The sequence below is a fragment of the Corvus cornix genome, chromosome 1A, assembly GCF_000738735.6.
Source record: "Corvus cornix cornix isolate S_Up_H32 chromosome 1A, ASM73873v5, whole genome shotgun sequence".
NCBI classification, from domain to species: domain Eukaryota; kingdom Metazoa; phylum Chordata; class Aves; order Passeriformes; family Corvidae; genus Corvus; species Corvus cornix.
In genome coordinates this window covers 47313546-47341071 of record NC_047057.1, presented here as the reverse complement: position 1 = coordinate 47341071, position 27526 = coordinate 47313546, and the positions used below count along the sequence as shown (strand labels likewise).

The 27526-nt window shown below is 46.4% G+C and overlaps 7 protein-coding genes across 7 annotated transcripts in view; 3 read left to right on the top strand and 4 right to left on the bottom strand.

The window, feature by feature from the left end:
• Positions 1 to 27526, bottom strand: part of LOC120411980 (histone H2B 7-like) — a 50981-nt gene that overhangs the window by 7573 nt on the left and 15882 nt on the right. The window contains 1 exon segment of the mRNA XM_039571650.1: positions 7738 to 7775. Within this exon segment, the coding sequence (XP_039427584.1) occupies positions 7763 to 7775 (13 nt within the window). The 3' untranslated portion in view covers positions 7738 to 7762.
• On the top strand, positions 5263 to 6533 carry LOC120411978 (histone H1.10). Its single transcript, XM_039571648.1, has one exon. It carries the CDS (start codon positions 5634 to 5636, stop codon positions 6297 to 6299), a length of 666 nt encoding a protein of 221 aa, XP_039427582.1. The 5' UTR covers positions 5263 to 5633; the 3' UTR covers positions 6300 to 6533.
• On the bottom strand, positions 7715 to 8178 carry LOC120411988 (histone H2B 1/2/3/4/6). Its single transcript, XM_039571660.1, has one exon. The coding sequence runs from the start codon at positions 8141 to 8143 to the stop codon at positions 7763 to 7765; it is 381 nt and encodes a 126-aa protein (XP_039427594.1). The 5' UTR covers positions 8144 to 8178; the 3' UTR covers positions 7715 to 7762.
• Positions 8430 to 10208, top strand: LOC104696396 (histone H2A.J). The gene has a single exon (XM_010410714.3). The coding sequence runs from the start codon at positions 8470 to 8472 to the stop codon at positions 8857 to 8859; it is 390 nt and encodes a 129-aa protein (XP_010409016.2). The 5' UTR covers positions 8430 to 8469; the 3' UTR covers positions 8860 to 10208.
• LOC120411989 (histone H4) lies at positions 14503 to 14890 on the top strand. The gene has a single exon (XM_039571662.1). It carries the CDS (start codon positions 14515 to 14517, stop codon positions 14824 to 14826), a length of 312 nt encoding a protein of 103 aa, XP_039427596.1. The 5' UTR covers positions 14503 to 14514; the 3' UTR covers positions 14827 to 14890.
• Positions 15004 to 16265, bottom strand: LOC120411981 (histone H3). The gene has a single exon (XM_039571651.1). It carries the CDS (start codon positions 16252 to 16254, stop codon positions 15844 to 15846), a length of 411 nt encoding a protein of 136 aa, XP_039427585.1. The 5' UTR covers positions 16255 to 16265; the 3' UTR covers positions 15004 to 15843.
• Positions 18539 to 18919, bottom strand: LOC120411992 (histone H4). The gene has a single exon (XM_039571665.1). It carries the CDS (start codon positions 18893 to 18895, stop codon positions 18584 to 18586), a length of 312 nt encoding a protein of 103 aa, XP_039427599.1. The 5' UTR covers positions 18896 to 18919; the 3' UTR covers positions 18539 to 18583.

Here is a 27526-nt window from a genome sequence, read left to right as displayed (position 1 = left end):
GATGACATCGTATCAATTTGCATTTCTGACTGAGTCAGAATTTACAACCTCCATCACAAAAAAAAAAAAAAAAAATTTGACTGTGCTGTGCTCCTGGGAGGATAGACAGCACGTCACATAGTTTCAAATACCACATTCCAGTTCTTTTCAGGCACTCTGTAAAAGTTACAGGTAGGGCTACATTTCCATATTTTTGCATGTAGATCCCTGTATTTCTTCATCTTTTGACACTTACCTTCTTCCCCTTTTTCTTCAACTGAAATCAATGCAAAGTTAGTTGGTCTGCAGAACAAAGTAACACAGAATCCTGCTCATAACTGAGATTCCTAAGTATAGTAACCCTACTAATAAAAATAGTAATTCTCAGTCCCATGGATGGATGGATGGAGAGAAGTAAAATTTGGTTATAAGAAGATCTCTGATCCAAAGGCTTTCAGAAGCTGGGAGGAATATTTTGATGTTTTATTTTGAGGCTGTCATTATATGGGGAAAAAATGAGATTTGTGGGGTCATTCATTACAATGCACAGCCCTTTTTTGCTGGTTGGCAAACATTTAGCAGTTACGGCAGAGGAGTTACCTCTTTGATCAGTCACCTTTTGATCACTCCAGACTGTAGGAATTTAAGTTTTGCTGAGACTCTAACTAGCCTGAACATATCCTTCATTGATGCACAGCCTGAGCACCAAGTCAAATCAGGGTTGTTCACACTCATCTTGACAAGCCTTGAGACTATGGAGTGTGTGAGAGGTTACAGTGGTTTTTGAAGTTGTCTCTATTGAACTACCAAAATTTAAAAAGTCGTGGGAGTGTCATTCAGGGTTAATCTAGATACAAGCGTCACAAACTAACCCAGAGGACTATGTGCCAAATGGTACCAAAGGAAACAATTGTTTCCCTCCACTCGGCACTAGTGAGAGAAACTGGAGTTCTATGTCCAGTTCTGGCCTTCCCAGTGCAACAGAAACATGAACATAGCTGGAGTGGGATCAGTGAAGTGCCACAAAGACGGTGAAGGGACTGGAGCATCTCTCACATGAGGAGTGTCTCATTAATGTGTCCAGATATCCTACAGGGGGAATAGAAGACACAGACCCAGTCTTCTTAGTACTGCCCAGGAAAAGAGGCAATGGGCACAAACTGGAACACAGGAAATTCTACTTAAACGTAAGAAAAAAAATTTTGGAACATGCTCCCGAGAGAGGTTTTAGTGTTCCCCAGCTCCAGCTGACCCTTTTTGAGCACAGCCAGGACCTACTGCATTAGGTGTTAGACTAAAGGATGAGGTACTTTTTTAGGAGATGTGATTGCCCTAATGCTGAAATAACTGTCGATGTATTTTTGCTAGCATAGTTGAAGCACAACTAAAAGATATAGTTTTCTTTACTACTCTTTGACACCTTGAATCTTCCCTACGTGTAAACCTTGCAGTTGCTGAATCAGTATCATCAATACAGTTTCAGCACGACAGAGACCTGACTAATATCTTATTATGGTGTTTTTGTTATTAACATTGAGAGTGATTACTTGAATGTCTGCAAAATTATTATTTATGAAGAAGACAGCATGCTTCAGTTAAAAGTTGTCAGTTTCTCTGTATCTTCACGGTCCTAACTATAGTAATTGTATTTAACTGGGTGTAGGCTTTCAGCTAAATTTGTCTAATCAGCTTATCTGGATTGCTCTCCTGCAGTCTGAATGTCTTATTTGCCTTTATTTCTCTAATGTCTTATCTTATCTGTTTCTCCTCCTTGGGAAGCTTCTCTCTTGACAAGAGAAAAAAGTATTTTCTCTACTATACAGTTTCAGGAATTCTTACATTCTATGTAAACTATTTTTGTTTTGAAGATCCTCGCACTAGAAAATACTCTGTCATTTTGTAGGTTCCTCTGTAATCTGCACTGGCACCTACACAGCTGAGCAAGGAAGGCAAGGCATGTGTGTGATGGTGCCTGGGAATGAGGACATGTTTTGGGTGCACATTTAAAGTGGGCATAACAAACTGTTTGAGCTCCTCAGTAAGAAATAAACAGAGACTACAATTGTACAGGGTGCTTGGAAAGGAAATCAGGGAGAATACTGGAAAATGTTTGCTGTTTAATTAAGTATTAAATGAGTCACATTTAAATATCATTTCTTCATGTGGAAACTGCAAGCAATTTTTATTACCAGCTCACTCTCGAAACTTTTTTATTTTCAAGTAATTTTGGAAGGACAGGAAGAAAATTTCTCTGTCGTTGAAAAGCTGTTCCATGATCTACCACTGATTTGATAAATCATGTGCTCAGATGTTTGTTTTGCTTTGTCTTTTTCTCTTATCAGTAAAACACCCATGGCAATGTCAACGCTATTTGTAATGATCAGTCTCTAAAATAGGATAATTTTTATTGTGGTTCAGTGTTGCATTTAACAGCTATTTCCAGCAGTGCAAACCTGAAAATTGCTCAAAACTCCTGACAAGTTTGTTTTACCCAATTAAGTAGAAAACGTCATTGTTTGGCCCGGAGTTCGGGAATAACCCTAAAAAAGCCTCCCCTTTTCACACCACCTCATATTTCTAAATCCCCTCTCTTTAATAACGCCAAAAAAAAAAAAAAAAAAAGAAAAAAAAAAAATTCTCCTTCTCCAGAAATGGGTAGTGAGACCAGGAACATTTTGTCTTCTCAGAAGTAGGCCAGGAATAATTCTCTGTACAGATAAGAGCCACTGTGATGGTTAAGGAAAAGATACAATAAAGGATGCTGACACACAATGCCGGAGGCCAGCTGCCAAGACTTCCAATGTCTCAGGCTACCAGGAAAAAGCAAAGGACTTCAGAAGTGCAACTCAAAATAGGGAGCAGGGAGCACGAAGATTTACAGGGATGCACCCAGAACGAAAAGTGAGAGAAGTCCTAAATTCTACCCTTGATATCCTTAAATAACGACCTTCACAATCTTCTTCATATGCTTTCCCTACAAAAACAAAACAAAAGCAAACAAACAAGCCAACCCCAAAAACACCCGGAAACGTTCCTGTGCCTTTAAAACTTATCACAGAGTGGGGACAGCAATCCTTAAGTGCTGCAGGTGGAGTTCCAGTGACTGCGCTGCTTAGGGAGCAAGATCTAAGATCTCCCATCACTTTCTACCTTGTGTCCTTATCTCTAACCCGCGGCCTGTTAATGGGGGAAGGGAAGGAAACCTCTCCTCTCCTGATGGGCCGAGAATAGGTTTGCTAAAAGCAAGCTTGAGGGGAAACTTGCCCAAATGTGTGAATGTGAGGGAGGTGCGGAAAGGACGCACCCCTGGGGCTACAGCTGCATTGTTGTAGGAGCGGTACTGTCCGCTCCCAGTTGCTCCCAGCTTCTTGACCACTTTCAAGTGTAATAAACCAGTCACAGAGCTCTAACACTAAACTGTCAAAGCTGCAGGGATTAAAGCACATTAACCGACATACATTCTTTGTTCTCTGAAGAATGTACATCACAATAAACAGGCCCGGATAGACGACAACACTTCCCGGCTCTGTCTTTTGTATCACTTACAGTCAGATTCTGCTATATCGTTGTTTATCTAAACGGGAAAATATGCATAATACTTTCATCCTACCACAACCAACCACTGTTTTACCTCTCAAACATATTCATACTGTTCATACGGCTTGCCACGCTCAACTTTCAAAATTTATGGCTACTGTGGACTTGGTCTAGTTGTTTTTGTGAACAACGTCCTGTTCACAAGAAGCATGGCAGATTTCACAGCCCACTTCAATACGCCTTTCAGTCTGTTTTTTACTGTGGAGTACTGACAAGCCCAATTTTTCCCAATCTCCACTTTCTGTTCCTCTCCTTCAAAGAATTTATTAGCTCACCTGCATGCAAGCACAACAAAATAAAAATAAAAATAAAAGAGAACATGGAAGAGTCACAGTTCACTGTTTTAATTTGTAATTCTAATGCATCTAATGTATCATTGCCACCTTAATCTATCTCGTTTCAATTAAAACTGCTTGCTATCAAGTATGACTTTATCGTGTCTTCAACATTCAGTGCATCAAAATACGTTTCAGGGCCCTTTGTAGCATACGTCATGTCGTCTTGAATCTCAAGTCTATCCATGCTAGAAAAGATGTTCCTTTGTTGAAACAGCCCACTGACGTTTTGTGTGACAAATTTTCACAAAGTACAGCGAAGTAAAATATTAAGTTTGATCTTAACTTGTTCTTTCAAACCAAGGGGGAAAAATCTGGCTGCTTTTTAATTAGAAACCAATTGAGGCTTTTGTCTTCTGACTTAATAAAAAATTAGCCCAAACTATTCATTCCAGTCCTTAAAAATTTTAATTAATTCCTATTGTCACTTTATAAGACTCAATAATTAAGTTGGATTATGATAATTAAAAGTGATTCTGGTTTATGAGGATTCTCTGAAAATTATTTCAATATTTTTAGGCTTGCAATGGAAACCTCAATAGCGAGCTTTCTCCTTTTCCTTTCAAGAAAAGAATTGAAGGAATATGAAACCTATTTAAAAAAAAAACCCCAAAAATCAAACAAGCAACCAAAACACAACAGTCAGTGTCCAAATATTTATAAGTAATATTGAAACTGCAGCATTCTATTCGTGAAGGCCAGATTTCCACAGTATTTAATTTATTGGGTGATAACTGATGCTTCAGCTGGCTCCATAATTGTTTAAGTAGCATATAATACATATTAGTGTATCTATACCTGATAGAAATTTTTCCTCTCCATGTCTGCTTCTGATGTTTGTAAATCATAAATAATAGCATCCACTATTGTAACCAAGAAAGTGTTACACTAGCAGTTTATCTGGGATTTCTGGGCATTAACTAGGCATTAACAGCTTCATTTTACAAACAGACTATTTGTAAAAATATCAAAATCTTTCTATCCACTTAGAGAACACCACACAAAAAACAAAACAAAACAAAACAAAAAAAAAACAACAAAAAAAGCAGAGCCCTGGCAAGTTCCGAACACTTTTCAACAGTATATATATTCCTCTGAAGGTCTCTTTCTTTCCCAAAACAAGAAAATCTGTTGAAATACTGTATCCTTAATAGTTAAAGATATGGTTAAGAGAGCCGAATCTTTATCCATATTCAAAGCTCAGCCATGAAATTGTGTTACTTCCTTGTCTTTGAAATCAATTTACGACAAAAATACTCAAGCTGCCCACTCGGTTTCTGTCCTAATCTGGAGAAAACCCCCCAAAGAGTAAGCCTGCATTACGGGGAAGACTTTTTATCTACGTGTTTTATTTTAATTTAGAAGGAAAAACAAAAGTTTGCCGTTCCCGGGGTCTCTCTGGCTTCACAACGCGGGGTTAAAAACAGCTTTTCTCTCCCATCTTTGGTCCAAACAGCAAGAAACTTGCCCGAATGAAAGTCCACCGTCTTCTCTTCACTCTCCCAAGAAACTGGGGTGATTTTGCGTCACTAGTTTTACGAAAAATATGAATTTATAACTCCGAAGAAACACAGACTCGGAGGAGGAAAAGCTCTTCCTGGCTAACAGTTAGGCGGGCTCTGCAAAGCACCAATCACAGATCACCGCTTCGCTATAAATTCAGGCATCGGGGTTACTGTAGCCCAATTACTTTCTTTTGATTAGGAAGAAGTCTCTGCAGCGATGTCGGAGACCGCTCCCGCCGCCGCTCCCGCTGTCGCGGCCCCCGCCGCCAAGGCCGCCGCCAAGAAGCCGAAGAAGGCGGCGAGCGGCTCCAAAGCCCGCAAGCCCGCGGGGCCCAGCGTCACCGAGCTGATCACCAAGGCCGTGTCCGCCTCCAAGGAGCGCAAGGGGCTCTCCCTCGCCGCGCTCAAGAAGGCGCTGGCCGCCGGCGGCTACGATGTGGAGAAGAACAACAGCCGCATCAAGCTGGGGCTCAAGAGCCTCGTCAGCAAGGGCACCCTGGTGCAGACCAAGGGCACCGGCGCCTCCGGCTCCTTCCGCCTCAGCAAGAAACCCGGAGAAGTGAAGGAAAAAGCTCCCAAGAAGAGAACAGCTGCAGCCAAGCCCAAGAAGCCGGCGGCTAAGAAGCCCGCCAGCGCCGCCAAGAAGCCCAAGAAGGCGGCGGCGGTGAAGAAGAGCCCTAAAAAAGCCAAGAAGCCGGCGGCCGCCGCAGCCAAGAAAGCAGCCAAAAGCCCCAAGAAGGCGACAAAGGCTGCCAAGCCCAAAAAAGCGGCGGCAGCAGCGAAGAGCCCGGCTAAGGCCAAGGCGGTGAAGCCTAAAGCAGCCAAGCCCAAGGCGGCCAAGCCGAAAGCAGCGAAGGCGAAGAAGGCAGCGCCCAAGAAATGAGGTGTTGAAGTGGAAATACTTTTAAACCCAACGGCTCTTTTAAGAGCCACCCACTATTGTCCCCAAAAGGGCTGATACACTCCGTCACTGAGCTCCCTGCTTGCAGCAGAGCTAACTATTCGCCACTATCCGTGTGGGACGTTCGTCTGTGGAGTGGATGGGACGCTAAACTTCAGGCCGTGGTTTTACACTAAGACTTGGAAAAATAAAAGTTTACGTTCTCTGCGAAAACGCTTTCTAAAGGCTGCTTTTTTTTTTTTTTTTTTTTTTGTTTTGTTTTGAGCACCGCAAGTGAGTGTATATGTTAAAGGGACTGCTTAAGGGCGGGTACCTTTTTGGGGCGTGGAGGTTTCTTTCGTTGCTCTAAAATCAGCGCGATTCCTAACAGCACGGATGCGACTGCCACACCTCTCCGTGACCGTCGCAGGGAACTGTCGGCACGGCTCCTCCGCTTCCTTGGCAATGACCTTTCCGCTTGCCAGCGCTGCCGCGGGGCAGGTCTTCATTTCTGCGTGATTTGACCGACCTACTTTTTCGAGGAGGCGATTGCCGGGGCGGGAGGCGGGTAGAAGTCACCGGCGTTCCTCTTCCGCTCCCTGCCGGGCTGGCGGCGGTGCTGGCGGCGCGGCAGGAGCTCCGCCGGGCAGCCGGCCCGAACCCCGCGGGCGGGAGCGCCGAGGGAGAGCGGCGCAGAGCTCCGCGCGGCAGCGGGGGCGGCCCGGCGCCGCTTGTGATTGGCCGGTGGGAGAAGCCGCAGCCGCTCATTGGGCCGTTGGGAAATTTGGAAAAGCCCGCGCTGCGGGCGAAGGGGGGAAGGGGGGGAGAAAGTGGGGAGTGGAGGGGGTGGAAAAAGGGAGAACGAAGGGGGCACGGAGCGCTGCGAGCCTGGCTCCGAGCCTACCCGTGCTCCCGGGTTCCCGCATTCCGTGATATCTCATCCCCCTGAAGCGCCTACCCCATCTCAGATGTTCTCACTTCCTCCAGTCATTTCGCCCATCTTATACGCAAGGCAAAATGTTTCAGCCTAAGAGTGTTCCGAAATAACTACACGAAAAGTGATGAGGGGCGATTATTAAAAATTTACTTCATTTTGTTTTCATTTTCTTGAAGCATGTTTGCCAATTTAACTGTGAAACTCCTAATTTAGATGGAATAAATTATAAAGTATTGCCTCTCACCTTTACTGTAAGACTATAATACGGTTTCCATTTGTTGAAAAACTATTTAAACATATTTCAGAATAGTAAATACATTTAAATTAGCTTGCAAAATACTCAAGGATTTCATAATCATTATTATAAGATTAAGCAACTGAATAAATGCTTGGCAAAAATTTTATCTAAGGTTTCCTTATTAAATCTCCATACCCAAAAAGACCGAGGCAGTGTGTAAAAGCTCTTTTATAGAAGATGTGGGTGGCTCTTAAAAGAGCCTTTGGGTTGCAAGTGACGGTCCGAGACGCCCTACTTGGAGCTGGTGTACTTGGTGACAGCCTTGGTGCCCTCGGACACGGCGTGCTTGGCCAGCTCGCCGGGCAGCAGCAGCCGCACGGCCGTCTGGATCTCCCGCGACGTGATGGTGGAGCGCTTGTTGTAGTGCGCCAGGCGCGACGCCTCGCCGGCGATGCGCTCGAAGATGTCGTTGACGAAGGAGTTCATGATGCCCATGGCCTTAGACGAGATGCCCGTGTCGGGGTGCACCTGCTTCAGCACCTTGTACACGTAGATCGAGTAGCTCTCCTTACGGCTCTTCTTGCGCTTCTTGTCGCCTTTCTTTTGGGTCTTGGTGACCGCCTTCTTGGAGCCCTTCTTGGGCGCAGGGGCGGACTTGGCCGGCTCGGGCATTTTAGCAGCGCTTTTCCTCCCGGAGAAAGCTCAGCACATAAAATGGCTGCGGCGCCCGCTATTTATAGAGACGCCGTATGCAAATTCCAGGCCTCAGCGCCGTGCGATGCGATTGGCCCTTCCTGCGCCGGGCGTGTCCTTGCCGCCGATTGGTCAGAATACGATCCGCCTGCTCATTGGCTCTCTCAGCAGCGACGGGTTCCAGCCAATCGCCGAGGGCTCATCCCGCCCAGGGAAGGGATAAAAGGGGCGGAGCGGTTGCGTCAGCGTGATTGTGTCCCTCGTGCGCTGTGCGGTGCGGCGGTGCTTTATCTGGTGCTTCCAACATGTCCGGCCGCGGGAAACAGGGAGGCAAGGTCCGAGCTAAGGCCAAGTCGCGCTCGTCGCGGGCCGGGCTGCAGTTCCCCGTCGGTCGTGTGCATCGGCTCCTCCGGAAAGGTAATTACGCGGAGCGGGTGGGTGCCGGAGCTCCTGTCTACATGGCGGCCGTGCTGGAGTACCTGACGGCCGAGATCCTGGAGCTGGCGGGCAACGCGGCCCGCGACAACAAGAAGACGCGCATCATCCCCCGCCACCTGCAGCTCGCCATCCGCAACGACGAGGAGCTCAACAAGCTGCTGGGCAAGGTGACGATCGCGCAGGGCGGCGTGCTGCCCAACATCCAGGCTGTGCTGCTGCCCAAGAAGACTGAGAGCCACAAGGCTAAAAGCAAATAAATTCGGCGAGCAAAGCCACTCAGACTTTGCACGACGTAACATTTTAAACCAAAGGCTCTTTTCAGAGCCACCCACACAGTCAAAAAAAGAGTTGTGTTGCTTTGTTTACGCTGGGGCTGTGGTGCTGAGGCCTCTGATATTTGTATTAACTGAATCTAACTTTTGTTAGTGTTTTAAAACCTGGTTTCTACTGAAGACAGTGATACATTTGCTTTCTAAGTCGTATTTTTAAATTAATGCTAATATTTCTGTAGTGATTTATTGTTTGTTTCTTTTCATTTCAACTTCTGGTAAAAAACTTGCTCTTATGGATTCTGTACACTTTTCATGGGTTCCACAGGTTACTTAGGGTATAAAATATGGGAGGGTGGCTAAAGCACAGGTGGGAGTGGCAAAAGCTATGCGGCATGGAGATAGACCATCCCAAATCCCATGTGTAATTACATCTAAAAATGAAGAAACGATTTCTTAATCCCCTTTGAAGGCCTCCATCCTTGAAAAGATGTAAAAGTTCCCTATGAATTGAATTTATGTAGAAATAAAATGAGGAATGCCTTAGGAAAAGTGGCTTTTTGATTTAGATCCTTAGATCTGCACTGTAAAAGAACAGTGTAGCACTGTTTCGTTCAGGACCACCTTTCAGTGCTAGTATATTGCCATTTTAAGTGGCATTTTCAAATATCCTACCCTTAAATTCTCTTGCTGTTCATTGCTACTCCTCTTCTTACATCAATTAACAGTGGGTAATATTACTGAGTTCTTTATATTGTTGACATAAATGCCACCCAAGAGCACAACCTTAAATCTCTATATTTATTATTATAAATTATGAGAAGTGCTAGCTGATTCCTCTTGCTAGGATATTCCCAGAAGCTTCACCTGATGGTTTGTAGCACACTGCATTGAGATGATTGGTCTCATCTCTGCTGCACCTCTACTCTCTCCATCCTCTGGAGAGAAGGAGTGCTCTGGGCTTGGGGGGGAAGGCAATACTCCCACCCTGCCTCTCCTTGCCACCCCCAAGCTGTAGCTGAGAGGCTTCTTAGGCAGCATCGTGCCATGGCCACAGTGGGACATCAGGGATCATTTGTGGAGAGAAACATAAAGAAGAGCGCTGGTGGAGCACCAGACTGATCTTTTATAGTGATGGTATCTGCGTCTAAAGGTTTTGTTTGCAACACATTTAACATTGTTACATTGTAACTTTTTGTTTGTGGGCGCATTTAGGGTTGTAGTGGTTTTCTTATGCTGTTTTATTGATCGTCATTTGCTACAGCTAAATACCTCCTGGCCCCTATATTTCTCTTCCTTAAAAACTGCAATAGTAATTAAATTTTTATTTTAACGGGTATGAGCCTTCTATACTTAGTTTCCAGAAGACATTTCTACATATATGTTTGTCAGAAAATTTCAGTCTCAGAATGATTTAGGTTGGAAGGGACCATTAAAGATTATCTCATCCAAAGCACCTGCGGTGGGCAGGGACACCTTCCACTAGCTCAGGCTGCTCAAAGCCCCATCCCACCTGACTTTGAACATCTTCTAGGGATAAGGCACCCACATTTTCTCTGGACAGCCTTGTCCAGAGTCACACAAGCCTCACTGCAAAAAACGCCTTACTTATGTCCAATCTAAATGTAGCCTCTTTCAGTTTAAAATCATTGTCCTTCCTCCTGTCCCTACAGGCCTGAAAAGAAGTTTTTCTGTATTGAACATCTGCTATAGGGTTTCCCCAGAACCTGCTTTTCCCCCGGCCAAATAACCACAACTCTCTCAGCCTTTCTTCATGGGAGAGGTGACCCAGCCCTCTGATCATTTTTGTGGCCCTTCTCTGGACCTGCTCTGACAGATTCTTGTCTTTCTTCTGTCAGAAGATCACAGAGCTGGATGTAGCTCTCTGGGTGGGGTCTCAGGACCAGGAGAGCTGAGCAGAACAGGAGGAGTCACCTCCCTCAACCTGTTGTTCAGGCTGCTTTTGGTGCAGCCCAGGTTACGATGGGCTTTCTGGGCCACAAGTGTGCATCTCTAGATCAGAGCACTGGAATTCCAGAGAAAGGCCATGGGGTAGAGGTATCTTAAACAGGAGTTGGCTTTCTCTGTGGACAAACTCCTGTATGTGGAGGTCAGAGTTGGCATCACAAGAGAAGGCCCCATCTTCTGAGTGTGGAGCTAAGTCCAGTATATCCCTCCAAATTCTTCATGTCATCTGACCAGGAATTCATTATTTGCTTCAGAATTTCATACCAAATACCTCTTACTACACTCATTAGTCTTCTCACCTCAGCAACCAGAGTTTCATCCTCTGGGATACTCAGATCCACCCTTTAACCCTCCCTAGATTTCTTCTTAGCCAGTGGTGGTTTCACCAGTTGCTAACCCTGTGTTGCCATCAGCACTGATGAGGTCTCAAATGTAGAAGTCCTGTAAGTGATGTGGATAATATGGTAGGAGTGCTGGAAACTCTCCTGGTATTAAAGACAGCTTTCAAGCAAATTCCAGTGGATGAAGGAATGCAGCAAAGCAAGTTTAAAAAAATGAATTTATCTCATTTGCATATACAAGCAGTAGGAAGAGGAAATCCATATGACATGGTGACCAACTGTGTCATTGGGTTCCAATGCACCTTCACATTCTAAAGAATTTGAGATGAAAAAAAAACCCTCCAACCAAGGTCCCTCAAATGTTATAAATCACAGACAGTTATGCTTGGGGATAACTCAGTAATGACAGTCCATATATCAGAAGACTTAAAACTGTGTAGCTAAAAATTCAAAGAGCTTTTCTACCCCTTTTCATCTATATTGCTTGCAATGCTAGGAAAAAATGTACCTATTAAGCAGCTCTTACATTACTTTAGTTTGCATATTATTATACTTATTATGACAGTTGTAGCAGATACAGATAGGAATTTAAATCTCCACTTAAGCTCTCAAGAAAATTATTAGCAGCCTTGAATATGGTTATAATACAGTGATGCAATGATTTTTTTTTACTAATTATGTACCCTGTTGTGCAGTCATGGTGAGATGTTGCCTTGTTGTAATAAACAAATGCAATTTCCTTGTTATATTTTAATGAGGAACTAGGGCAACTGTCCTAATTAATGCACAGTTGAAAAGCTACAGATTTTTATTGTAATTAATTTAACGGAGCTGAGTTTTTCAAAGATTTCCTTCCTCATTTAACCCCTAGTGCTGTGTGCCCAAATTCATGAGGAAAATGTAATATCTATAACATGAGGACTGGATACAAAACTTTGATCAAAAAAAAAAATTATCTCCAATCAACAGTGGAAACAACTTCATTAGGGATTATATTCAGAGGCAAAATTTTCTTTCCAATTTAATTGTTTTTGCCAAAGAAAATGCTCTCACATGCTCTCATTCATGTGAGAACTGAATATGTCCCTAATGGACACACCCATGAAACGTGTCTGTGCACACTTGTAGCACCCTATAGGCAAGGCAGCCTTCTAGAAGGCACGATGTTAAATTATATCTAATGTACCACACTTATTGAGGAAAGGGGTGTGCAGTTGTTTTACTTACTTTAAGCTACTGGTCTCAGACTCTGTACCACCCACCTCTGGCAGAAATGGAAGGAGATTTTCCAAGTCTTGCAGTGGTTATACTGCTGGAAGGAAAAGTTTTACTAGGACCCTCACTCTGCGTTTAGGAAGCCTTATGAATAAACGATTATTTTGACATACCAAAAGATTTTGTGTAATTCCTCTCGGCTTTCTTAAGTAAACAGTGTTGTTTATAACTGCCTCAGGAAACATAGCTAGACACAGATTTTCAGATATAAAGAAGAAAGCAGACTTTGTGGAGCCAAACATCAGTTAAGCACCAGCCTGGCAGGTCCACTAGTGACAAATCTTCCAGTTAGTCTATAAACAGTCTTAGTTCATTCTGTTCAGTCGAAAAAGCAAACCTGGTCTAAATTAAAGATACATTTGCCACCTTATATTGTATATATGAGTAGCAATTCTTAAAATTTGAAAGAAAAAGGAATCCACAGTGATACTTATAACAAGATCTGTACTTTTTTGACAGCTGTAACTGAATGCATGAGTATCTCAATTGCATTTCCCCTTGAATTTAGGGAATATTTTTTTCTAAGAAATATTCTGGAGTTATCGTCAAGGTTCTCTAAATTACATTAAGGAATAAATTTAAATAAAAAACTTCAAAAATGGTAAGGGATATGAAAAATTTTGAAGTAGTAGACATGTTTAAAGGGCATAAAATACTGATAAGAATTGGCAAGCACCTTAGCCAATTCAGTTCTATTCTGTGTAATATTTTAAAATCTTAACAGATTTAATTTAGAAATACAGTCTCATAACTCTCTCAGTATTTATTCATTCACTTCACAAATACAGTCCAACATGCTGTAAGCAGCATGTTTGATATGTTTTTTTAAAAAGTGTGAAACATGCAGCAAAATTTCTGGATTCCTCATTGGAACAAAAATTGTTTCGTTAGTGTTTCAGATGTCACCCAGACAGTTGTTTGTGATATCCGTAATGTTTTCTTTCGCTTGTTGGATCTCAGTGTACGTCAGCGGACACGTCTTTCAGAGGCCGGCAGCTGCCAGGAGCGAGCCCGGAGCCCTGCGGCCAGCGCTGCAGCTGAGACCGCTCTGCGGGGTTGGGCCTGGCTGAAAAGATGGTCCCTTTCGCGGTCTCAAAAAGACCCTCTGAAATGCCTTCAACGAGTCTCTGGTCTAACCGTTTCCCACTGGAGCCCCTCACTGGTTATTTCCCCTGCCGCTCAGGGCCTTGCTCTCTGCTTCCCCCCGCACCGACCTGCAGTCGCTCCGTGCGAACGCTCGGTACCCAGGACCGCGCGGAGGAGGGGACAGCCGTGCGAGTGGCCGGGTAGACAAAGAAAACGTGAATGGCCGAAGCAAACAAAGACAGCGCTGCCCGGGAAAACATCCTCCATCACGCTCCCCGCGAGCGGGAGGTGGAACAGCGGCGGGGAGGGGCGGGAGCGCCGAGCGAGGCCCAGCATTGGTCGGATTTTGCCGCAGACCCGCGGGGAGGGACGAGGAAGGGGCAGCGAAGCCCGAAACGCGGGCCGGGGGTCGCAGGTCCCACTGGTCCCGCTCTTGCTACCGCCGGAGACCCAGAGCCGCCGTGGAACTGTTACCAGTGCAGAGGGCAACGGGACGGGACAGGAAAGCAGGAAAGCGACGCGTGGGCTGACAGCGGGCAGGGACAGCGTAGTGAAACCCGGCATTAACTCAGTTGGTTAGAACCTGGGGCTAAAAAGGCCAAGATTGTACGTTCAATCCCTGTATGAGCCAACCACTCAAGAGTAAGGCTTAATGATCCTTGTGGGTCCCTTCCCTTCTCTCACAATATTCTATGATTCCATGACTGCGAGAAGCGCGGGACGAGGCCAGACCCGGCTCGGGAGAGGCGGAGCCGCCGCGCGCGTCCGGGGGGCAGAGCCGGGAAAGCCCCGCGGCCGCGTCTCGCGGGAAGAGCGCGCGGAGCCGCGCAGGGGGGGACGAGCGCGGTGGGCGGGGACTGGGGCCGAGACCACGCCTCCCGCCGCAGTCCTCAACCAGGTCGGACCGCCGGCAATATACACAGGCGCGGAAGGGTGTCTAGCGCGTTGAGTTTAGTGCTGCTAGAGAAAGACCATGTCTGGTCGGGGTAAGGGCGGCAAGGGGCTCGGCAAGGGCGGCGCCAAGCGCCACCGCAAGGTGCTGCGCGACAACATCCAGGGCATCACCAAGCCGGCCATCCGCCGCCTGGCTCGGCGCGGCGGCGTCAAGCGCATCTCGGGGCTCATCTACGAGGAGACGCGCGGCGTGCTCAAGGTGTTCCTGGAGAACGTGATCCGCGACGCCGTCACCTACACGGAGCACGCCAAGAGGAAGACGGTCACGGCCATGGACGTGGTCTACGCCCTCAAGCGCCAGGGCCGCACCCTCTACGGCTTTGGCGGCTAAACTCAACTCTTGGAACAGTTTAGCGCTTTTAGAACACAAAGGCTCTTTTCAGAGCCACCCACAAGTTTCAGAAAAAGAGCCTTAAATCGCTTTTTGTACAGTGGTCTCGTTTTGGGGATTAAGTGTGGAGGAGGGGAAAAGGGGAAAAGGGGAAAAGGGGAAAGGGGTTTTGTTTTCTGTAGCTTCTGAAGCGCACAGCTGCCTCCCCCAGCCGCCTCCCCACGCTAAACGAGGGGAATTCTCGCGCTCGGGAGGGGGAAATGCCCTGATCTTACTGCGGGAACTCTACGGGGGCAACGGCTGTAGCGCTTTGCTGGAGGGAGGCTTCTGGTGTTAGAGGGAAACGTGCTCGGAAAGTCACGTCCTTTATTCCCCCATTCTCCTCCACGCGGAACCCCACCCGCTCAACCGCCAGACCCTCTTTCGAAAGGGCGCTTGAAGGGACAGACAGGGGAGAAAAAAAGAAAGGGTTGGAGGTCCGGGGCAACCGCGATTGCCGCAGCCGCTCTCGCGGCACCAATTTCACCGCCACAGCCTGGAAGGGGAAGGAAGCTCCTGAAATGGCGGCGGCTCTCCCCTCTCCTTTCGGTGGGCGGGACAGAGCGGGAAAAAGAAACAGCGGAAAGCACCCGTTAGCGCCCTAGGCACTGCACGGCAAAAAGGGGCTGCGAGCCCTGTGCCCAAAGCCTTCCCCTCCTCCCCCGTCCTGCTTGTGAGGCTGCCTGTTCTCTAAGCACCGCTCTCGCCTCACCACAGCCCCTGACACCCTCCCAGCGCCGGCGGCTCTGTACAGTGAGCCTTCGAAGCACCAACGCATAGGGAGCGCAAGGGGCTGGACACTACGGAAAGCCTGCAATCCCCCCTGCTACCCCAGAACTAGTACTGCTTTAAGCACGGACAAGTGCTTGGTACGGACTGCCTGTGCCTGCTCCGTAACAAGAGACAACAGCTCTCTCCGGTGGCCTTGTAGTGGCTCTTAAAAGAGCCTTTCGGTTTTGAAGCAGAAGAGTGGAAGACTTAGGCGCGCTCGCCGCGGATGCGGCGGGCCAGCTGGATGTCCTTGGGCATGATGGTGACGCGCTTGGCGTGGATGGCGCACAGGTTGGTGTCCTCGAAGAGCCCCACCAGGTAGGCCTCGCTGGCCTCCTGCAGCGCCATCACGGCCGAGCTCTGGAAGCGCAGGTCGGTCTTGAAGTCCTGCGCGATCTCGCGCACCAGGCGCTGGAAGGGCAGCTTGCGGATCAGCAGCTCCGTGGACTTCTGGTAGCGCCGGATCTCGCGCAGCGCCACCGTGCCGGGCCGGTAGCGGTGCGGCTTCTTGACGCCGCCCGTGGCCGGCGCGCTCTTGCGGGCCGCCTTGGTGGCCAGCTGCTTGCGGGGCGCCTTGCCGCCCGTCGACTTACGCGCCGTCTGCTTCGTGCGCGCCATCTCAATGCCCTCCGCACCCTGCAGTAACAAACCTTACGCGGGCTTAGGAGAGCGCTCCCCACCTCGTTTTTATATCCGAGCGCTGCCCGTTGATTGGCTGATGGAATCGGCCGAGCTCAGAGGGATGGTTTGAAAATCCGCGTTAACCCCCTCTATGCTGAGCCCTGCTCCTGTTTTGCTAACCCACAACTGCCTTTTCTCTTGGCCTTCCCTTCCTTCCGAGCCGGCGTTTATGCTTTTTAACCACTTGCCTTAAATAGCTAAATGACTTTGCTACTTCAGGTCGGGTAAAATTGAACGCTATTTTCCTGGAATTACGGATTCAATACCATGTTTTTAAACAGATTTGCTTACTGAGATCTTATTGTCTATATAAGTGGTCGCTTTTATTTTGTAATCCCGTATTTTTATGGACCTATTTATCGAGGAATCGGGTGCTTTATATGCAATCTGAAACCAAAACTCACGTGGTGGGTTTTTTTTTTTTCAGCTTGGGCTTTTCGTATCTTTGTTTGTTTGTTTGATTGTGACTTTTTGTTTTGTTTAGTGTGGGGGTTGGGGGGTTGTGGTTCTTTTTAGTTAAGGTAATATAGGTAATTGCATTGTTTGAGATGCAGAGCCGCAAATACGATTAGGATTCCGAAACAACTTCGGGAAAAAAGAAATATTGGAAATAAACACGATAAAAAAAGGACATTGACAGATGTTGACATTTTCCTAATTGAAATGAAACAACGGCCGTGTCCGTTTGGGAAGCCGGAGGTTCGGAGCTCCTTCAGCTGTTACCCAATGAAATTCTCCGCTCTTTTGACCAATCAGCGGCGAGGAGGCGGGGCCGCCGGGCAGGATAAAAGGGGCTCGCGGGGACACAGTGCTGCTGTTTTGGGCTGGTTGCTGCAGGGAGGTGCTATGGCGCGTACGAAGCAGACGGCGCGTAAGTCGACGGGCGGCAAGGCGCCCCGCAAGCAGCTGGCCACCAAGGCGGCCCGCAAGAGCGCGCCGGCCACGGGCGGCGTCAAGAAGCCGCACCGCTACCGGCCCGGCACGGTGGCGCTGCGCGAGATCCGGCGCTACCAGAAGTCCACGGAGCTGCTGATCCGCAAGCTGCCCTTCCAGCGCCTGGTGCGCGAGATCGCGCAGGACTTCAAGACCGACCTGCGCTTCCAGAGCTCGGCCGTGATGGCGCTGCAGGAGGCCAGCGAGGCCTACCTGGTGGGCTCTTCGAGGACACCAACCTGTGCGCCATCCACGCCAAGCGCGTCACCATCATGCCCAAGGACATCCAGCTGGCCCGCCGCATCCGCGGCGAGCGCGCCTAAGTCTTCCACTCTTCTGCTTCAAAACCGAAAGGCTCTTTTAAGAGCCACTACAAGGCCACCGGAGAGAGCTGTTGTCTCTTGTTACGGAGCAGGCACAGGCAGTCCGTACCAAGCACTTGTCCGTGCTTAAAGCAGTACTAGTTCTGGGGTAGCAGGGGGGATTGCAGGCCTTCCGTAGTGTCCAGCCCCTTGCGCTCCCTATGCGTTGGTGCTTCGAAGGCTCACTGTACAGAGCCGCCGGCGCTGGGAGGGTGTCAGGGGCTGTGGTGAGGCGAGAGCGGTGCTTAGAGAACAGGCAGCCTCACAAGCAGGACGGGGGAGGAGGGGAAGGCTTTGGGCACAGGGCTCGCAGCCCCTTTTTGCCGTGCAGTGCCTAGGGCGCTAACGGGTGCTTTCCGCTGTTTCTTTTTCCCGCTCTGTCCCGCCCACCGAAAGGAGAGGGGAGAGCCGCCGCCATTTCAGGAGCTTCCTTCCCCTTCCAGGCTGTGGCGGTGAAATTGGTGCCGCGAGAGCGGCTGCGGCAATCGCGGTTGCCCCGGACCTCCAACCCTTTCTTTTTTTCTCCCCTGTGTATCCCTTCAAGCGCCCTTTCGAAAGAGGGTCTGGCGGTTGAGCGGGTGGGGCTCCGCGTGGAGGAGAATGGGGGAATAAAGGACGTGACTTTCCGAGCACGTTTCCCTCTAACACCAGAAGCCTCCCTCCAGCAAAGCGCTACAGCCGTTGCCCCCGTAGAGTTCCCGCAGTAAGATCAGGGCATTTCCCCCTCCCGAGCGCGAGAATTCCCCTCGTTTAGCGTGGGGAGGCGGCTGGGGGAGGCAGCTGTGCGCTTCAGAAGCTACAGAAAACAAAACCCCTTTCCCCTTTTCCCCTTTTCCCCCTCCTCCAGACTTAATCCCCAAAACGAGACCACTGTACAAAAAGCGATTTAAGGCTCTTTTTCTGAAACTTGTGGGTGGCTCTGAAAAGAGCCTTTGTATTCTAAAAACACTAAGCTGTTCCAAGAGTTGAGTTTAGCCGCCAAAGCCGTAGAGGGTGCGACCCTGGCGCTTGAGGGCGTAGACCACGTCCATGGCCGTGACCGTCTTCCTCTTGGCGTGCTCCGTGTAGGTGACAGCGTCGCGGATCACGTTCTCCAAGAACACCTTGAGCACGCCGCGCGTCTCCTCGTAGATGAGCCCCGAGATGCGCTTGACGCCGCCGCGCCGAGCCAGGCGGCGGATGGCCGGCTTGGTGATGCCCTGGATGTTGTCGCGCAGCACCTTGCGGTGGCGCTTGGCGCCGCCCTTGCCGAGCCCCTTACCGCCCTTACCCCGACCAGACATGCTCGCCCCAGCACACCGCCGCACTTAATGCGCCAACAGCAGCCCCGCGCCTCTGTATATTGCCGGCGGTCCGACCTGGTTGAGGACTGCGCCGGGGCCGGGCCGGGGCGGGCTCTTCCGCGCGCCCTTCCCCCCGCGGGCCGGGGCGTTCGCGCCGTCGCTCCCACAGGGGCCGCGCGCTGCCGGCTCGGGCCCGGCCCCGCGCCCGGGAGGCCAAACCCGGCTCGGGCCGCGGGAGCGGATCCCGGCCCGGGTCGCCCCCTGCCCGCCGCGCTCGGCCCGGCTGCCCGGCCCCGCCGGCCGGCTCTCGGTGCCGATGGGGAGCGGGGCCCCGCCGGCCGCGGGGCTGCAGCAAAACCCGGCCAATGGCGGCGGCGGGGTGGGGAGAGCCGCGTCCCGCCCGCGCCGCGCCGCCGCCATCGCGCTGCGCGCCAACAAAGGGCCCGGGCGGGTAGGGGAGAGTGGGCGCCGTGGTCCCGCTACTACAGTAAATGCACCCTTTTCTACCCAAGGCTGAGAAACGGGAGTAATGTGCTGCGGTTTGTTTGTTTGTTTTCTGTGAGTACGACACTTTAGGGTGGTTTTTTTTTTCCAGTGAGGGGCAGCCTTGCTTGTCCCACATCTCTGAATTAATAATCACGTGGCTTTGTTGTGTTTATGGGACTGACGTGCTAATGAAGGAAGTGATTTGTTTCTCTTGCTGATGTACCCATGAAAAAATCTGCATTATGTCATGTGGTTTTAAATATGTGGCAAGCTTGACCGTTTTCATGGTCATATTCTTTATTGAACCGTAATAAAGCATTGCTTTTGCCCTTTCTTTCTTCACATTATATTACTTTGTGAGCACAAAAAGTGGCCTGGAGATGTTATTTTGTGCTAGGGTGCCTCTTGGCTCCATCAGTCCATTCTGCTACAGTGACTCCTGAAAGCCTTCAAGTTTTTCATGTCCACACCTACTATTACTTTTTCTTACTATTTAAATTTATCATGAATATATACTTGAGATGTTTTTACTTTGTTCTGGAAGAATCATAAAATAAATGCTATTCCATACAGTTGCTATATACTATCTCTTTCTTGGCACGAGTTTTCCCCTGGTTAATTATACCTGTGCAGTGCACAGGTTTGGGTTTTTTGCTGGTCAGGTATTTCTCATATTGTTTAATCCTTCCCACCTTTTCCCTATTTCCAATGGATGCTCATTACTATATAATGCTTCTTGAATGTGAAAATGTTTTGCTTGCTGATTTCACACACTTTTGCATTTGAGCCATCGCTGTTTTGTTGTTGTTTTTGTTTGTTCCTTTTTCACCACATATTCTCAAAAGTTCTCTATCTCAGGGGAGATGATGATGGAGACTATGAGATTTATTTTTGTCTCTTTGTAAACTTCTGTGTATGTTATTTAATTCAGGTTATGCTTGGCCACCGTAGTGATAAGTATTTTCATGTGTAGATATCCAGCCAGTGTTTATATCAGTTTATACCTATTAATATCAAATTCTCTGTTCTATAGCTATAGGAAAGACATATTTATCTTTGCGTATCAACATTAACGATGCTTGTAGGACAGATGAAACTCTCCCAGTTGTTGTGGTCTAACCCCAGCCAGCAACCAAGAACCATGCAGGTACTTGCTCATTCCCCCACCAGTGGGACTGGGGAGAGAATCAGAAGGATAAAAGCAAGAAAACTCGTGGGTTGAGATGAAGACAGTTTAATAAAGAAAGCAAAAGCTGCACTCACACACAAGAGAACCAAAACAAAGAATCAATTCACCACTTCCCATGGGCAGGCAGGTGTTCAGCCATCCCTGGGAGACCAAGGCCCAAGCACTGTAACGTTACTCAGGAAGACAAATGCCATCACTTTAAATGTCCCCTCCCTTTCTTCTTCTTTCTGCTACTTTATATACTGAGCATTAAATGATAACGTATGAAACATTCCTTTAATCATTTGGGGACACCTGTCCTGGCTGTGTGTTCTCACAACCTCCCAGGTACCCCCAACTTCCTCACCAGTGTGGCAGCATGAAAAGCAGAAAAGGCCTTAGCACTGCGTGAGCTGCTCAGCAGTAACAAAACATCACTGTGTTATCAACCCTGTGTTCAGCATAAATTCTAAATATAGCCCCACACAAACCACTGCGAAGAAAATTAACTCCGACCCAACCAAAACGAGCACACTTAGAATCCCTGTCTTTGCACAGTATTTATCATTGCACTTACCTGGGGGAAAAACCCCAAAGGTTTATATGCTGTCTCTCCCCGGCTGCCACCCCAACATCACTGCATTTATGGGTTGCAGCATAGATAGAAAACAATAGAGAACTCAGCAAAACTTCTGCATAACTATGAAACATATTCTTCCTTGCCTATACTGCTCTCAGCATTTGATATCACATAACTTTTCCTTGGCAGAAGTGAGTGTGGCTTTCCCTCTATTTATCTACATTCAGATGACCTATTTGGGTCTCTTCAGGACTGCTGTAAGAATTATTTTTCCCTTTTCATGTGGCACATTTGGTTTTAATCAGGGTATTTTTGGTACATCTTCTCTATAGCTTTGCTTTCATTTCACCAATTACTTAAAATGCATAGGTGCTAATATTCTTGTAGATTATCTAATTAAATAATTTGATTTTATTTATGTGGTTTAATGAGAATAGTTATTCTGCCTTGCAAACTGCTCTGTTAGCCTCCCTTGCCCAGTGCTAATTGGCATTTTGTCAAAAAGTTGCAATCTCTTTTACTGTCTATTTCTTGATGTTTTTTAGTTCACTAGATCTCTTTGTGTGGTGCTTATTGTGCAATTAATATTTTTTCCATGAAATTTAACCCTTGCTTACTTTTAAGTCATATTTTCTTGGTCCTCTCTGTATTAGACCTCTTTAAATAATCAAGTTTTTATCAGTATCCAGGGTCCATTACTTCTTACATATTCTTAAGACAACTTGTATGAAGAACTACAACAGGTATCAGTGTAATTTGTTCCTAAGCAGTACTTTAGCTCCAAAGGAATAAACCCCAGAGATTATTCAGAATGAATTTTTATTACAGCCAATATTACACAGAATCTTTGTAGATATGACAGCAATATACAAGTACATGGAATAGATTCATGTATTACACTGTGCTTGGGTTATTTGAGGAAATACTCTGTATTTCATGATTGTCCAAGTAATTCTTACCAAATTTATTTTTTCCACACCAGGTAGCTTAATTTTCTTGTTTTCATTTTAGCATACTTTATTTGTGTGTTACTTTTCTAAAGTTCTCACCAGCATCTGTAGGTATAAAGTAACAGTGTGGATATTATTGAAGTGTTAGGACACTTCTGAAGATAGACAAAATTAAACCAAAAGGAGGAGCAAACAATCTGTTTACAGGAACTCAAACCTTTCAATACTATGGAAAAGAAAAAAGGAGTTCTAAGCAATCTGAACTCACTGATTTCTGGAATAACACTTAATTTCCTGTATGACATCTTTTATTTTATGGCCAGTCTCATGTTTTATGGCCAGTGTTCATCCTTCACTCCTGGTGGTTCACCTACATGGATTATTTTTTTACTCAGAACCAGTAAGTGAGTATATGGACTACAAATTTTTATCTATCTGTCTGTCTTATCTTTTCCTGCTAATCAAGACAATATGAGAAGGGCAAGGGCAAAAACTTTTCCTGGTCAGGTAGAGTTAGTTGGAAGAGCCCTGAACTTTCTCCCATGAAGTAGGAAGGATGTCAGGGCACACTGGAGTGAAGGATCACTCCAACCAGCACAGGTTGGGTGACGGCAGGAATGAGTGAGAGAATGACTACACTTCTTTGCCCACTCTAGGAGTGTCAGCAGATTTTAGCACTTCTCTTGCCCTCTGCATCTGCTCTCAATCTCTCATCCTGACATTCTTCCTAATATTCCTATCCCTTCCAAAAGACAACCACCCCCTTGAGAAGGCTGTTGAAATACTATGATTTTCAAGTTTGTTTTCTCTTTAATGATCTGCATTTCTTTTCAGGAAATCTGTTCAGCTGTTAGCTGAGCTGAAGGAGTTACTGATTTCTCAGTGAATCTGCCAGCACATGTAGTTTCACATCCTTAGGAGAACGAATATCAGCTTACAAAGTCTCTGTGGTATATTTTTTGAATCAGCTAAAAGTACCCTGATGGAAATACTGAAAATTGGAGATACAGATTTGGTTTATCTCCTAAAGCAAAAGCTTACGATAGTGCTATTTTCTTTAGATGAGACATTTGTGAGGGAAAGGAATAATCTCTTTTTGCATCATCTTCCTAGGGAGATGAGCACCCCAGGGCATTATCACATGAAATGTACAAGCCCAGCTAAAAATAGAGATGGATTTCTGCCTAGCATGATAATCAACATGACTAAATATTACAGAAGTTGTCTAATTCCATGGAGGGGAGAAGAAACTATTTTTGAAAGTTGAAGAACAAGCAAAATTAAAGCTTTGTGCACCCTACTGACACAGATAGTCCACGCTGTCAATCTCTGCACAGCCCACACTCCAGGATACTGAAGACAGGCCTGTCAGCATGGCCACTGGTTATCCCCACATAATAAAGGAGAATCACATATTTCACCCCTCAATATGCCCCTAAATTACTGCCAGACTCTCTGAAGCTTGGTCAGCTCAGTCTTAGTTTTCATTGTCATTCACCTGGACTAATCTGATGAACCCAGGTCAGGGTCTGTCTGGCCCAGGGCACAGCAGGATTTCTTCTTGGCTGTGCATCTGCCCCCAGGCTGTACCTGTAACTGTGTGCTCAAGACCAGAGCCCATACACTCAGAGCTGCAGTCCTCTAGGTGGAAGCTGGAAATCAGCACAGATCATGGTAGCTCCTATCCAGTCACAGTGGAGCCCATCTCTGACAGAGTATTAAAAATCACATTAAAATCATACATGTACTTTTTACCTACTGATGCTTAAAAATGTTCCCTTTTTATGCATTGATGTGTTTACACAGAAACTCTCAGTAGCTCTTGCTGGTTATCCCCAAATTCACAGAGACAGACAAGGGGCAACTTAGGCTGAAAATAAACAAACAAAAAAACCAAAACAGCACCACACAAAGAAAATTACTGAGTCATTTACAAGGTAATAACTTTTTTTCACTCTTTTTCATTTTTCTATGTAAGTATAGCAATTAAATATTGATCTTATTAACACTATCCCCTGCTGCTTCTAGTCTGTGTGAAATTCTTGTGGCTACAAGGTCCTTCAGCAATTAGCAGTCTATACACACACACACAGGATTAGCAACTAATGGGAACTTCACTGCTTATAAACATGTGGACTTGGACTTCTGGATCATAATGGGTGATCAAATGGCAAATCCAACCAACCTTTTGGTGAGGAACAAAATAAATCTTCATTTTCCTGATATGCAACAGGGAACTTGCCATGATCTGTACAGCATAAACATCTTGGGCTCTCTATCCTTAGGTGCTTTGGGTGTCATTAAGTAACAGTAGACTTGAGAATTTTCATTAATTTACTTTTTTACACCCATAGTTTTCAATTTCACTGCCTGTCCTCCCCTTGTGCCTGATTCCTGACTCACTCTTCAGAACTGTCTCACCACCATTTTCCACCTTTGCTGCACCCTCCGGTTTGATCCTAATAATAAAACAAAAAAATTTCCACATTTGAAAACCACAAATAAACAAAACAAACATGTTCAATGCTCAGAAGCACTACAATGAAAGCTACTTGAATGTCTGGAATCACCAGAACAGGAACAGAGAGTAAAACAGGATTTTGTATCCTTGTACCATTGTAGCATTGTGTGAAATAGTTCCATCCAGTGTAGTGTGCACATTTCTGGCCTCTAAATAAATAAACCATTGCAAGAGAGAGAGAAAATCTGAGAAAAATTATAAAGGTGATTTAAGGCTTAAAATGGCTTCTCTACTAAGCATACTAGGACACCTTCAGAATAATGACCACTACTGACTGAAGATGTTCTTGCTTATCTTTACTACCTAGGAGGTCAGTGGTTAAATCTATCCAACTTAGTGAAGTCTAATCTCATCATAAAATTAGTTACAACCAAAAGGTTACTGAAACCAGAAACGCTGTCTAAGTTTCATAGGCAGTTTCCTTAAGTAAATGGATCCCTTCTTTACAGGCTTTTTTCAAATCAGAGAGAGAAATGATGTGTGAAAAGAAGAAATTGGTGCCATCTCTCTCCTCACAGAGATCAATTCTGGACTACACAGCTGCTTGCACAAGCATAAGCAGCTCCTAACACTGGTGGTAAATAGTTCATAAACTGATCCATTTCATTACATGCATGTCCTGAGGATCAAGTTTGTTTTTTCCGTAAGGTAAAAAAAACCCAACAACCAAAGAAATCCCCTCCCCCAAAACACCCAAAAAAACTGACTCTACCCTCCCCCCACCCCCGCCAAAACAAACAAAAAAACCCAACAAACAAAAAATTTACCCTCCAAAAAGCTCCTATTCGAGGCCTTAACTACTGGGTTTTTTCCTGGGCTTCCAAGTTGCTAGCATCCTGGTATTGTGCTGGTATTTTCATGGTTCTCTCAGAAACTACCTGTGAAGGCCATGGAGGAATTCCATGACCAGAAAAACCTGTAGCATCCATAGGAAGAGGACTTGTTTTCTATTTGAAAGCCCTCCCTACACGAGAGCAGCGGCATCATTTGTATGCAGAGTGCAGAGGCCTGAAGCAATCAACCTCTCAAAGATGTGATACACAGAGATGCCTCCTGGGGAGGAAGGAAGGGTTGTTTGCATCAGCCGCGTTACTGTGGCAGGGTTGTTTCTGGACCAGGCAGCCATGCATCGAGTTTCTTGGACAGAATAGACGGGAGGGGAGGGGAAGGATGTAATGGTCATGGGCTCCTGACAGAAGTATTTTATCATGTAGGATGGTCCATTGCTCTCAGCTGTGAAGCCTGCAGAATTAACATTTTCTAACAGAGCAAGCTGGAACATCCCAACTGCTCCTTGGGGTGCTTTGGTTTTGTGGTGGGTTGGTTAGGGTTTCATTTGTTTGTTTTTGTTTGGTTTTTGCTGCCTTAGCCTGGGCAGCACCCACGGTATGAATAAACGGCAGTCAAAAAATACAAACCAGCATAAAAGGGTAAAAGGAATACTCCTTGATAAAAGGAACACCGGAAGCATTCAAAACGCAGTTTGGCTTTAACAGCAGTCAGAGCGAGATGCTCATCACCCATCGCGGTGTCGTCCAGCAGATTCATGTTCTTTGACTGCGGATTAAGGAAAGGAAAACGGCTCGGGGGGGGGGGGGGGGGGGGGGGCGGATGGTGGAAAGACGGGAAGCGGTGGCAGGGAAGGTAACCACAGGGAGCTAGAGGGGAAGGGAGGGGGGAGAAGGTGGAGGAGGGAGGCAGGGAAGCTGCTTCCCGGGCAGGATTGGTCGGAAATTGCTGCAGCCCAGGCGGGTGGCGCCTGCGGCCCCCGCTCCCCGCCGGGCTCCCGAGCCGAACCTGCTTGCGGTGCTGGGGGATGCTCCAAACCGATGGAGCCTCCCCTTCACTCAGCTGTGCCACGGTAATGATAGGGATGACAGAAGATGCAGAGGAAAAGACACACAGGGGTTTAGCTACGGTTCACGGTTAGCAATCTGCTTTTCTGTTGATGTTAGATACACTCAGAGCATTTATTGTGACCTCCAAACAAATGCAGTTTGCTGCTGCATTTTTACGGCTGTAGAAGCTGCAACTGGCTTCCACTTTCATACAAACTTCCTGAGCATCAGCATCAATGCCTTCAAAACTGTGTGAATGGAGACGAGTGAATTTCTTACGTGTTTACCAAAGTCTAAACTGATCTTATACTATATATTTGAGAGAAGTAAACAGGAACTTATTCTGTAAAAAGTTCTTTGGTGTCTAAGCAGGTCTGGGTTTGAGCATTTAAGAAAAGTAAATTACTAATGCTATTATTCAAATTATTTCTAAAGAACAACGCCAGATTTGTAAGTTTTTCCTACTTTATTTTATTTTGGTATGCTATGTAAGGTGGCAGAAAGATACTAAAGAAACTAAAAATGTGAGTGAAGGAATTTGAGAGTAATTCAATACAAGAACTATAAAAGCTTAACCTTTGCATAGACATTGTGATGCAAATGTTCATATGAGTTTTACAAGGATGAGCCTGGGGCCTGTGGGGATAGCATTGGTACCATGTAATTAAATCCTTCCATTTTTGTTGGTCTAGGTAAATACTCTAGCTTGCCTATATTATTGATAAATTTTCTAGCCTAAAGCAAATTCTCACCAAAAAAAAAGAAAAAAAAATTAAAATCACATCTTCCTCTAATACTTTGGAAGACTGCTTCCTACCAAGGGAGTTGGAGCAGCATTTCTATCCTGTCCTCAACCAGGTCACCAGAGAAAAATCAAGCGCAGTCTTTCTATTAAAAAAAAAAAAAACCAAACAAAAAACGTCAAAACCAAACCAGTAAAAAATAGACCAAAACAATGTGAATAAGATTTCTTGAAGGAAATTAATATCCAGGGACTTGTTTTGGCACTCGATTGTCACTAAGACAAAGCTTAATAGTAAATGTTCTATTACTACATCACTTTTTAAAAATTTGTTTCTTGGCATACT